The following is a 12,085-nucleotide window of genomic DNA, read 5'->3' on the forward strand; positions in this document are numbered from 1 at the left end:
CATAAATATGCATTCTGTTATTTTAATTGTCAGGATAACTTGATTTAACACAATTCAGCAAGGATTTCTTTGATAAAGTATTTACAATATCTACAGTTTTATTGGATTTCATATTCTGTGCAAGTTAACTTGATTTCTGATACACTTTTCTTGCCAAAACAAATGTGTTTCATACTGTATGCACAGTACTACAGTGTCTTCATTAAATAAAAGTTGAATTATGTGCCCATATGATTTGCATGTTGGCATCATATATTTCAACACAGTCAGTTCGGTGTATTTGAGATGAAATTAGTTTGTGAGGTAACGTGAGCCTATTTATGGCAGTGTCCCTTTGATATTCTTTTTTTTTTTTTTTTTTTTTTAAATACATAATGTTATGAAAAACTATACGTGTGCATGGATGTTTTCATGCCAAATATCTGAAAAGTAGAAAGTCTAATAGCGCAAAGGAAAGGGAATTCAATAATATCCAGATCTTGTTTGCCCTGATACATTATAACACAAATTTAAATTAGGATTTCTCCTATTGTGAAAAATAGCCTCAATCTATTAAGTGATATGGGCAAAAATCTTCCAGTGAAGTTAAGGAAATAAAAGTGGTGATTATTAAATGTTTAAATTTGAATTGCGTAGTAACCCTGTTACATGATTTATTGCACCGCTGTGTGAATTTATATCATTTCTCTTTGGTAGTAAATCAATAGCTTATAGTTTTATTGACATTATGCCACTAGTGCTAAAAGTTCTCATTTTAAAACAATAAACCTCATATCTGCCCTTTGTAGTAACACTTTGAGCATAGGCCTTTCAAAATATCTCAATTTGGAGTCAATTTAAGCAAAGAGATTAAATATGTCGCTCCACATACTGTACAAGTAAACACTGTAAAAGTAGGAGAAATAACACAAATGTCCATACAAAATATAAAGTACGCAGCTACGCATCCTAATGAACTTAAATCTGTATCAAAAATACAACGGTCTAAAGTTATTCAGTTAGTAAAACCTTCATGACTGGAGATTAAAAATAATCCCATCTTTAATAAAGTAAAACTTGCTGTCCCTCCCAATTTTTTCTCAATTATCGTAGTGTATAAAGAGGTGCTTTAGGAAATGAGTTGGAATGCATGAATATATACGATCATCCCTCACATCTTACATCCTGGTCCCTTGTAAAAAAAAAAAAAAAAAATAACATTTAGATTTACTTTCTACATTATTCCCTCATCAAGCAGAGCATAAAATGACAGATTTATGAGTCCACTGTCTTTTCCAGTTATATGGTTGATGGTCAAATCCCCAAATAAGCTGAGAAGTTGAGAATTCATTTATACTAAAAAATACTTATTACTTATGATTATTGAATGGAATGTATATTGTGTAATAGAAGACTTTTCTTTAGCTCACAGAGCAAGTTATTTTCCAGTTTGTGATCCTTATCAGCGGCAGTGTTCTCTCCTGCACCTCGTGTATTTAGCTTTCAGATGTAGGGTTTCAATCCATTATTACCACCAAAGAGACATCCGAGCTTTGGCTGGAGTTCATTCCACACCGCTCCCATCTGGAAAGAAAGCAAAAAGGTCACTTCTCTCAAACTACAGTACATTTCAATGAAGCTCATAATACAAAAATAAACTGCATCAAAATATTGCTTAGTGGTTTGCAGGTAATCGCTTTCAGGAAACATCTATGTATAGTTATCTTCAAGAACCTTTTTCAAATTGTTGCCATATTGGAATTTGAGTGTAAATAGACAAGGTTTAGATAGAGACATCTAACCAAAGAAATACACACTGTGTGCTGTGTTTGTTTTCAAAACAGGCAAAGGTATATGGGAGATTCACTTGCTCGTGTGAAATGTAAGCCAGCTCAGATCCCACATGAGGAAAAAGTATCGTTTCAGTGATACCATCCATCGTTATTAGTTCTTTTGTTGGACTTTAAAAGCCAATTTAAAACTGATTTGACCCTCCTGAAGGGTCGGTAGAAAAATGATTTCCAGACAAGCAGTCTCACCTCTCTGTGTCCTTGGACCTGGGAGTTAACGAAAGCCCCCAGAATGTGGGATGTGATTGGAAGGTAGATGAAGATAAGCTGTGTCTCTTGATGAAGGCAGAACAGGGAGAAGTAGTTACGCAGCTCCATGGTCTGAATGGCATTTTCTTGCTATTAACAGAATTTAAAAAAAGGGAAATGATATCAAATAATGACAATAAGTAGTAAGAAAAAAAGGAGAATAGTTGTCTGGGGGGAAAATTTCCTCCAATTATACATCATTATAAAGCTCTGCTCAAACAGGGAGATGTCATTCCATTACACATTAATTGGCCCTAGTTTTGTTAGAGTGAACTATTGCTTAATCCTGTTCATCGCCGACTCACTGCCACTGTTACTGACACCGACACTGGTGTCTGTCACTGATGAAGAAGCCCTGTAGAAGTTTGCGTCATGCAAAGGAGTGAAACGGTCAAAGTTAAAATTACAAGCAGCGGTGCATATTATGACTCTACTATTACTAATATCTGTATCTGTGCCATGCTATTGGTAATGTGGGTCTGTCAGTCAGGCGGTCAGTTGAATCTCAACTGAATCACAGTTAATAACATGGCGGGTCACCTGACAGAACAGTCGTCTGAGCTCAGAATGAAAATCATGACCACATATGCCAAGCACAAACAAAGCACACTCACTAAAAAGGAACTACAGTCACAAGATGAAACCCAACAGGGGATACAACAGTATCCACTAAGTTGACTTGGTTTTTAACCTAATGTGACTCAGCTTTGTACCTATGTTTGAAGAGTAATTTAGTTAATTCAGAACTTTTATTCATAAAGTTATATTATTATATCTGCCCCCTTACACTAAATATTTCAATCAGATTGCAATGTTTTTTGCTTATTGATTTAATTCTTCAAAACTGAAAAAAATAAATGAAATTGTATTATTATATATATTATATCAATTTTAGAATGTTTTGATACAAACTGTGTATAAAAGAACTTCAGATATCTCATGTCACTTTTACTTATACCCAATGGATTTCATTGAACCATTTATTGTATGCACAAATGAGGGGATTGAGTAGAATGCTGAATTTGGCAATTGGCTACAAGATTTGTCTGTCTTGACTGTGTTTAAGGGGAATGTATTAGCAATAGAAACACTCAAGCCAATTTGGCATTTTATTTATTAAGTAGTAAATTAAAACAGTACGCTATCAATCAGAACACATCCTCAAAATGTGGAAAGAGAGAAACCAAAAGAGATTGGCAACCTGAACAATTCGTGACTCCAGCTGCTCCACAGATGCCTGCTCTTTGGGCTGCACTGTGGCGCTCATCATCTGCCTCTTCATCATACCGTACTTGTGCAGAGCTCTCTGGTGCTCGTGGAGAACGCCTTTCTCATGGCGCTCACAGAGATCCTAGGGAAAAAACACATTTGCATAAAGCTCTTCCTATTTGCCTCAAAATGGCATGGTAATATAAAAAACAACAGTAATACACAACAGCCATGGATGATAGGAGAATTGCTTGTACAAATTATGAAATTGCCATAAATATTACAGTTAATAGATTTAATAGAGGCTATAGAAAATGCCACTTTTTCTGCCCACAAGTCCCCCTTGTTTAATCTCTGCAAACCACCCATTACTATCCAGTTCTGTAGTTTCCATGTGAGATAGACTGGTTGGGTCTGGAAAAATAGGGTGCACGGTTTTTTTAATTAATCATTACATAATACCCTGATTTTAGTTACTAGCTGAACCTGGATTTACTGTAATTATGCAGCTCCTCGTTCTGATTGATTTTATTGCCTTGATCGATAAAAAACATTTTGCGGTGCATCATAAAGTGAGCATCAATAGATTGCGATGTGAAATGTGCAAACATCTTAACAAAATAACCCATCCCTGGAGGTGGACTCAAGTTAGGCTAAATGAGCAGAGCAAAAAAAAAAAATAAATAAAGTGAAACTGACTTACTCTGTACGATTGCAGCAAATCCAGGAAAATATTCAGTTTTTCCACAACATCATCCTCTTCCCGCCTGCCCTGAGGACATAAGCAAAACAACATTTTTTACCCAGTGCCAGTTTTGGACAAGCACAGCAGAGCAGGTGGTGGGGATGAAGGACTGAGGGCTGTACCTGCTGAGCAGCTTTGTCAGATAACACAGCGAACTCCACAGATAGACTCTTCAGAGACTGACGCAGTGTCCCCCAGGTGCTTGGTGAAGAGGCCAAGGAGGGAAGAGACGAAGCATCTGAGCCCAGCGTACTGTCGAAAACAGCAGTATCACAGGGCCAGAATGTAACATAGTGGAGTCTTAGCTGCCAAACTCATTTCAAACTAACAACCGTGAAGAGACACAACAACACAGAGGATTTGGAATCTTATTAACATTTGTTTGCTCAGTCCAAAACCTCTGATACTGGAGAAAGACTTTAACTTCATACCCATAATAATGAAATACCTGAGCTCTCTGCCAAACATGAGGAGATCAGTTGCATTCTCCTTAGAGCGCTCCGCCATTTTCTCAGCTCTGTCCCGCAGCTTCTGGAAGCTGTTGTGAATATTTCTAATCAGCTCTCTGCTTGTCGAGAACTGAGCCTGAATATCAGCGGGGAGATATTCCTACAAAACGGATCCAACAATTTTAAATGCAGGTGATTGTTTGGGAGGGAAAGTATGTTAATTTTCCATTGTACATATGTGACATGTGACAAACCTTCGCCTGGGTTGCAATTCTGTTGGTCATGAACTCATCGCCCATTTTCTTGTAAGCGTCACGCAGCTTAGTCTGAACATCCTGTTTGGGAAGACAGTTGGGGAGTGTTTGAGTGGAAAAAGACACTGAGTAACAGGATGCATCTCACTCTCACGGTCATCATGATGATAATGCTTATTGTGCAACAGCTGGTGCCACAGCACTAGGCGAGTTGCAAAGATATTGTACAACATGATCGAGGCTGGATTATTTTAATGCTCTTTATGTTGGTCTAAATCAGTGGTTCCCAACCTGGGGTCCGGGCACCCCTAGGAGGGGCGGCAAAGATCATGGGGGGGGGGCGCAAGTCTTTATCTGGTTTGAGGTTGAGGTAAAAAAAAAATATTTGCACGTTAAACAAATTATGATAATACACTAGAATATATAATGTATACAAAAGTCTGTATGAAAACTATATATTTTCTTGTATCCTCGTTTTTCCTGCCGCCACGGCATCACTATTTTATGAATGAAACATGGCGGAGACACATAACAGTGCTGATAACTGCTCTGTATCAAAAAAGAAAGTAAGGCTCTATCTCGAGAGTTACCTCAACTTCGGTTTCGGGCTCAGCTTTTCTTAGACATGAGTGGGGGTGCCAAGGAAAAAAGGTTGAGAACCACTGGTCTAAATCAAACCTCCATCTCACGCCTTTAACTTGTGCAAAATGCTGCTGCACGCTTTTTAACAAGTACATCTAAACGTGCACACATTACTCCTGTTCTCTACACCCTTCATTGGCTCCTAGTGTGTTTTAGAATCAATTTCCAGATTTTAATGTTTGTTTTCAAGGCCTTAAATGGCCTGGCCCCGGAGTTTTTTTCCGAGATTTTAACATTTCGTGAGCACAACAGGTCATTGCGGTCTTCAAATCAACTGGTTTTACAAGTCCCAAGGTCAAGGTATAAACTGTTGGGTGATTGGGCTTTCGCAGTTGCTGCCCCAAGACTCTGGAACATTACAGTGGCTGCCAGTACGATACTTAAACACTGGAAAACACCTAAAACCCCGGCATTAAAAGAATGGGCTAACACCATGATAAAAAAACAGCTTCATATGAGCATATGCTAAACAGGATAAACACTGTAAAAAAAGACAAAGCACCAACATGGGTTAGTTTCTGGACATACATCACACTGATAAACCTGTATTATGAACGAGGCTGCTAATTATTCTAACATTGATGTGCCCCTAAAGCTGCTGATGTTATAGTCTTGATGTTGTAATTGTAATTGATATATGTAATATATATATATATATATATATATATATATATAATTATATATATATATATATTATTATATAATAATAATATATTATTATATATAATATATATATATTATATATATATTATTATTATTATTATTTGTTTGTTCTGTCTATGGTTAAGACTCGGTTTATATTGTAACAAGAAATGTCTCTGTGATACACTGAACTGTCATGCACCAAAGGAAAAAGCAATAATAAAAAAAAAAACCCTGACATCCGCACTATTACTGATGTAGCTCTCTTTAGATCCAAACTCAAAACGTATTTATTTAGAATGGCTTTTGATACATAGTAGTGGTGTGACAATTTCCCTTTCCTCCTCGTATTTCTATGTAACCTTTTCTGATTTTACTGTTTTCTATGTTTTTATTCTTTTTATTGTATATTATGTTGTTTTATTCTTGGTTCTTGATATAAAGCACTTTGGATACCTGCTGGTTGCTGTAAAGTGCTATATAAATAAATGTTGATTGATTGATGTACATACGGAGCCACTGAAGGTGAGGAAGGTCTTGACCAGCTCGTCCTCTGAGAAGAAGGGATGCCGTGCCACCAAGTTGATGAATCTGCCAAGAGCACGCCTCCTCCCTTCAATGAACTCACGCTCAGAGACGGAGGTCAAGACTGTGGACAGACACGAGAGAAAACACCTTCAGCACTTTGAACAGGACTGTTTATGTTGAGAGAGTTGTGGCTAATAAACTATAACAGGGGTAGACTGTTAGCATAAACTAATGTACCAACCATGTTTATGGTCAATTTATATAGTGGAGAATCCCTTTTAAATAAATACAAACACCAAAGGAGATCTCCACCGATTTTGTCTGTTTACAGGTGTTGGGGAGTTCAACTGCAAGTGAAAGAAAAGTTGTGTAACGTCTTTTGTGGCTGCAGAGGAAGCTGTGCGGAATTTTAAGTCAAAGTCAGTTGGCACTAAAGACCACAAGATTAAATTGCAAAAACTATCTGGGGGTGTAGAGTTAGGAAGAAGTGACCTCTTAAGCCTGCTCCTCCTCTCTGCCTGAGGCGAACGGCCCAAGGCTACACTAGCCGCTACTAGAATAACACACCTCAACCTCCCACTGAGCTGTCGGTGGTCAAGTTGCATTGCGGGTAATGTAGGCATCAGGTATTGCCACAGGAAAAGAATGCATGAAAAAATATTATCGCTTATTCTTTCTGCTGCATCTCTCACTTTTTTTTAAACCATCATGAGTCCGACAGTGTTATAGAGGTGCAATGCTATCATCGGTGGAGTGCTCTCTCAGTTTACTTATCCTCAAAATTCCACTGCACCAATTACTGATAAAAATGAATAATTACAGTATATACATATACAGACATTGAAGCTAGATCTTGAGCTACACATATCAGTAGGATGTGAGAAAAAAAAAAGTACATTCGGTGGGATGGTGGATTTACATGTGTGGTATCTTTATGACATATTCTGTACTTAAAGAAGATTGAGACATTGTTTGTCTACTCAAGTGTTTTGCAATCTATCTCTGTGTGTGTGTGTGTGTGTGTGTGTGTGTGTGTGTGTGTGTGTGTGTGTGTGTGTGTGTGTGTGTGTGTGTGTGTGTGTGTGTGTGTGTGTGTGTGTGTGTGTGTGTGTGTGTGTGTGTGGATATAATTATCATTCCAAAGCTACACTAAAACTGAAATGCTAATTTTACGCATCACTAGTTTCCTTGTTTTTTTCAGGCAATAACTTTGATGAACGGCGATGACTGTGTGAAACAACAGAGCCTGCAGGAACAGTTTGTATTAAAATTTAACACTTATTCTTTATTGAACAAAAACAAAATGCTCAGCTTGGATATTTACAACTGACCTTTCAGTAAAGCATATAACCCCAAATAATCCAAACTCTGCTCTTAAAACAATTATGGGTTCAGAAAGAAATGTGAAAATAGAGGAAATGCAGAAACAAAGAAATACAATGGTGACTGTGTAGATGTCAGAGTTCAGACAGAGTAACATACCTCCTTTTAACATTCTTTTAGGTGGCAGCGCCGGCACCACTCTGTAGGCAAATCTCTGAAGCAAAACCTCATGGAAGACATCAAAATCACTATAGCGCCGGTAAACTGATATTTTATAACGCTAAAAAACAAGAAGCAAAGAAGGAAAATCATCACAAAATTAACAAGAGCATGCATCAATAAGTTTTCCGTTGGAAACTGAGTTACATGAAGGTAATAATGGAAGGTAAATCTGTACTTTTCTTCCTGTAGACTGCAAACGATTACTCGAAGAAAAAAAACCCACTAATTATTGTAATAGGAGCCCCAAAGTAAATGATGCAATTCAAACTTGATTGAGAAGTTAAGTGAAGAAAAGAAATGATTCAAAGTAAGGGTAAGACACAAATGAAGAATACTGCACCACATTTCCAGCTTTTCTTGTTGTTAAGGTTATTCTAACACAATAATTTACACGCAGTGGGATTTATGGGATCCCTTGCCTGGCTTGTGACCTGGTACTCCACATGTTTGAGGAACAAGCCTTTCTTCTCAGGTATGAGCTCCACCTGGACTGTGTCTCTGACCAGCAGTCTGTCCAGCGTCTGGGACATCGTCAGAACGTCCTCCTGAGCCGGCTGCATCCTCAATGCGTTAAGGTCCTTCAGCTCTCCGAGCTGAGGTTTTGGTAACTCTATCAAGCACACAACAAGCACCAACTTCTAGTTGATTAAATCGATAAATCTAGAATGAAATGAATTTCTTAACTGTGAGGAATGCTGGTGTTCAAACCACTTTTCTCTTTTCAACAGATTACTACGTGTCTCGCTCTATTTGTCTTAAGCTAGCACAGCATTGTGCATGCTGTCTGTTATTTAACCATTTCTGTACATTCCAATAAGGTCATAAACTGAATGTAATGTACTGCGACAAATGCAGAAAACTTGTTCTTGAGCAGATGTGGAAGTGGCATGCAGCTAGCTGCGTTACCGACCACACCTGAAATAACAGAGAGAGCTTTAAATAATCACAGAAGGTCGGGAATGAATCTAACTCAAACCAGCATAATGGCTACCTCTATGAAAACCATGAGTTCCCCCCTATCATCTTGCCACTCTGGGACTAGTGAAGGTATTCAACACGTAAACATAGCAAAGGCTTCTTTACCAAAATAAATAAATCATATAGCTGAATAATAGATAGCTGAATTAAATAAAAAATACTGGCTTTTCTTCTGTTGTGAAATAAATTAGAAGTATGGTATGAAAAAGTTTATTTTTGTACAAATACATTAGGCCTATATATATATACTCCCAATGTCCTTCTGTTACTTTATAATTATTATGATATTATGCAGTAATGGTAAACTGTTAAAGAGAATGTTTAAACCTTGAGTCTATGTGAGCCAATAAAAGAGTGACATTTGCCCTGTACAGATGAAATATCTTGACAGTAGGGAGATAGCTGAGGTTGCTCTCAGACACATAGAGGAATCATCAAGCTACTCATTAAGCAAAGCTTTACTGCTCTGTTTTCACTGTAACCTACCTTGTATGCAGTTCTCCAAGAGTTTGGGGCTTGGTTGCTTTCCTTGCTGAGCAAGAGCAATCAAAGCGAGGGCTTTATAGAGTGACAACTTGCTCAGGAATCCATCTGCGGAGTCAACATGCTCAGCAATCTGAAAAGGACAAAGACAATATGACATTAAGGTCACCGTTTTTCAGTCCAAGATCCAAATTTAACTGTGGTTTTGCATTCCTTTACGCAAAAAGTGCTCACTAGACACAAAGGCAATGATATGCTGAACGGTCAGGAAAAGGGAAATTCTATTGAACCATGACAAACACTATACACTCGATCATAACACCGATGTGTGTTGTAGCAATATTTTATATTCTAGCATTAAAGGAACCAAATCTGACAGGTTGTGAATTATGTAAAGCCCATGTCTTTAACAGTCTGCTAGCCTACACAAAGATGGTACCAACCTCCTATTGATAAGACATTACACTTATATCTACAGTATCTGCCTTGCCTGCACAAAACATAAAGTCTTATCAGAATCAAACAAATATTTGCACAAGGATATCATGTACTGAAGTGTTTAACTTATTCATTAATTCCTTTGATTAGAGCATTGGTCTTAGACTTTTTAATTTACCAATCAATAATTATTTCAAATTCCAGCCCCTTGTCACCATAAAAACCTCAAGTCTATGTGAGCAAATAAGTGAATATAAAAAGTATGTGGATGGGATGCAAAAAGTATTTAAGTTATAGCAAGCTGTAGGCTATTAGGCACATGCCAGGTAAAAGACAAGATGCAGAAAGTGATGAAAATTTAATTTACTATTGTTTTAATGGTGGGTGCTGCCTTTGTATCATTACAAACGACAGATTTGTATAGACTTTTGCCTGCTGCAGCCTCTTGATTATTTAAGTGTGAACCCCTCACCTGGCCTAAAACCGTCTTGGAGAGATCGGTCCTTTGGAGCAACCGCTGAAAAACTTCAACCTGCACTCTCTCATCTGTCTTACAGCGGATGGCCTCGTATACTTCCCTGTAATAGGCAGGAACTGAGCCTAAAAGAGGAACAACACCTACATAGCATCACAACCACCCAAGTGTAATACTTGATCATACCCCTAATCAAAAATAATGTAATGATAATATATCATATATCAAAATATCACAATATTTTTTACCAAATACCTCGATATCGATACCACAACGATATTGTAGTGTTGACTAATGGTGCTTTCACAAAATATTTACACAATGAGATTTTTGATAAATAATCATCAGTAATGTGGATATAATGACTAAGTGGGTAAATGCAAATAATAGAACAGTTACAACAGTCTGGTAAGTTCAAAAAATGACATCACTTTACTGCAATGCAGCCTTTAAAACCAGGAAAAGACAACACTTATCCCATACTACGATATTACGATATCCAAAATCTAAGATATCTAGTCTCATATCACGATATCGATATAATATTGATATATTGCCCAGCTCTAGTGGTACTCAATGGTTATTGTGATCTTATCACCTTATATTATCTCAACACAGTTTATAGTTTTACTCTGATGATTTCAAGGTATTTAAAACAGACAACCCTCAGAGATTAACAACCTAATCATAGCTTTACAATAGTGAGAAGGAGATATGATGAAGATATGAAATCTGAGTACTAATATACTGCAAAAGTGCTGCAATGCACAGACTCATTTTCACGTGGCAGGAAAAAAAGAATCAAAACGTTCATAAACCCTTTGCATCACTGGCATCTTTAACAGTAATATGTTACTGTAGCTCATCGGGTATCAAGAAAACAGTAGCGCATCAAAATATGATCAACCACTCATGAAGGGTTTTTAAGATGGAGCAACTTCAGTGCGAGATCTTAATGTACCCAAACTTTCTCATTGGTTAGTTCACGTCGAGACTTTCCCGAACAGTAATGTCCACATTTTAAAACATCTGATATGATATAGCCTACTTTGACTGGCTTGACACCGCAACCCCAAACTAAAAATATTGATTAGGAAATAACATGGCAGCATTGTGATAAGAAGAGTAGAAGAAGTTTTCGCACTGTACCTTCACTGATCTCTCCTGCCATGGTTCAGACTGTCATGTGAGCGCAAGTCCACCTCCATGTGATTTCCTGCAGAAAAAGAAAAAAACAAGTAATTTATTTCTTAAAGTTGCAGTGAGCGCTGGTTAAAGTCCAAGTGTAGAGTAGAGCAATAGAAACCGACACTTACATACACTGGCAGCTAATGAGTATATGTCATCATTTCTTGCAGTAATTAAATTAAACGTTTAAGTTTCGAAGGAGTGAAGATGCGCGGGTGCTAGTCAATCAGCAGCTCTGTTAATGCAGTCTATTTCTATTTTACCAAATGATCTGGGAGAAATTCTGTTATTATGACCTGATTATTTTCTGGTTTCACTTCCAATTAAATTTGGTTTGAATTTCTGTTCCTCATTCTTCAAACTCGCTAACTAACTAACGCTGCCTTTACGTACTCCTTGTAAGTTCCAGCTTCTGTATTTCTAAAGTCGCA

The 12,085-nt window shown here is 37.4% G+C and overlaps 1 protein-coding gene across 3 annotated transcripts; it reads right to left on the reverse strand.

Annotated features, from left to right (window-relative positions):
* Positions 1–8: 8 nt before the first annotated feature.
* snx8a (sorting nexin 8a) lies at positions 9–11,970 on the reverse strand. 3 transcript variants are annotated; one of them, XM_039824093.1, is made up of 14 exons: positions 11,783–11,970; positions 11,616–11,682; positions 10,464–10,609; positions 9,557–9,686; positions 8,512–8,702; positions 8,030–8,150; positions 6,532–6,668; positions 4,736–4,816; positions 4,481–4,641; positions 4,155–4,284; positions 3,991–4,059; positions 3,280–3,429; positions 2,019–2,168; positions 9–1,563 (listed from the first exon to the last, which is right to left on the reverse strand). In XM_039824093.1, the coding sequence occupies exons 2-14, from the start codon at positions 11,635–11,637 to the stop codon at positions 1,483–1,485; spliced, it is 1,569 nt and encodes a 522-aa protein (XP_039680027.1). In that variant the 5' UTR covers positions 11,638–11,682; positions 11,783–11,970; the 3' UTR covers positions 9–1,482. The 3 variants fall into 3 exon arrangements, with proteins under 3 accessions (XP_039680027.1, XP_039680029.1, XP_039680026.1); XM_039824095.1 differs by having other exon boundaries at positions 10,464–10,591; positions 11,783–11,969; XM_039824092.1 differs by lacking the exons at positions 11,616–11,682; positions 11,783–11,970 and adding an exon at positions 11,515–11,607.
* Between the last annotated feature and the right edge of the window lie 115 nt (positions 11,971–12,085).

The sequence above is a fragment of the Perca fluviatilis genome, chromosome 15 (genome assembly GCF_010015445.1).
Source record: "Perca fluviatilis chromosome 15, GENO_Pfluv_1.0, whole genome shotgun sequence".
Lineage (NCBI taxonomy): Eukaryota > Metazoa > Chordata > Actinopteri > Perciformes > Percidae > Perca > Perca fluviatilis.

Bases quoted from the DNA above. Each gene is read 5' to 3' on its own strand.
- snx8a (XM_039824092.1), bottom strand. From the start codon at position 11,578: ATGCTGCCATGTTATTTCCTAATCAATATTTTTAGTTTGGGGTTGCGG. The intron at 8,151-8,511 runs GCAAGGGATCCC...CTTGTTTTTTAG, and splicing joins AGTACCAGGTCACAAGCCAG to CGTTATAAAATATCAGTTTA. The intron at 4,817-6,531 runs GTATGTACATCA...CTTCCCAAACAG, and splicing joins TCCTCACCTTCAGTGGCTCC to GATGTTCAGACTAAGCTGCG.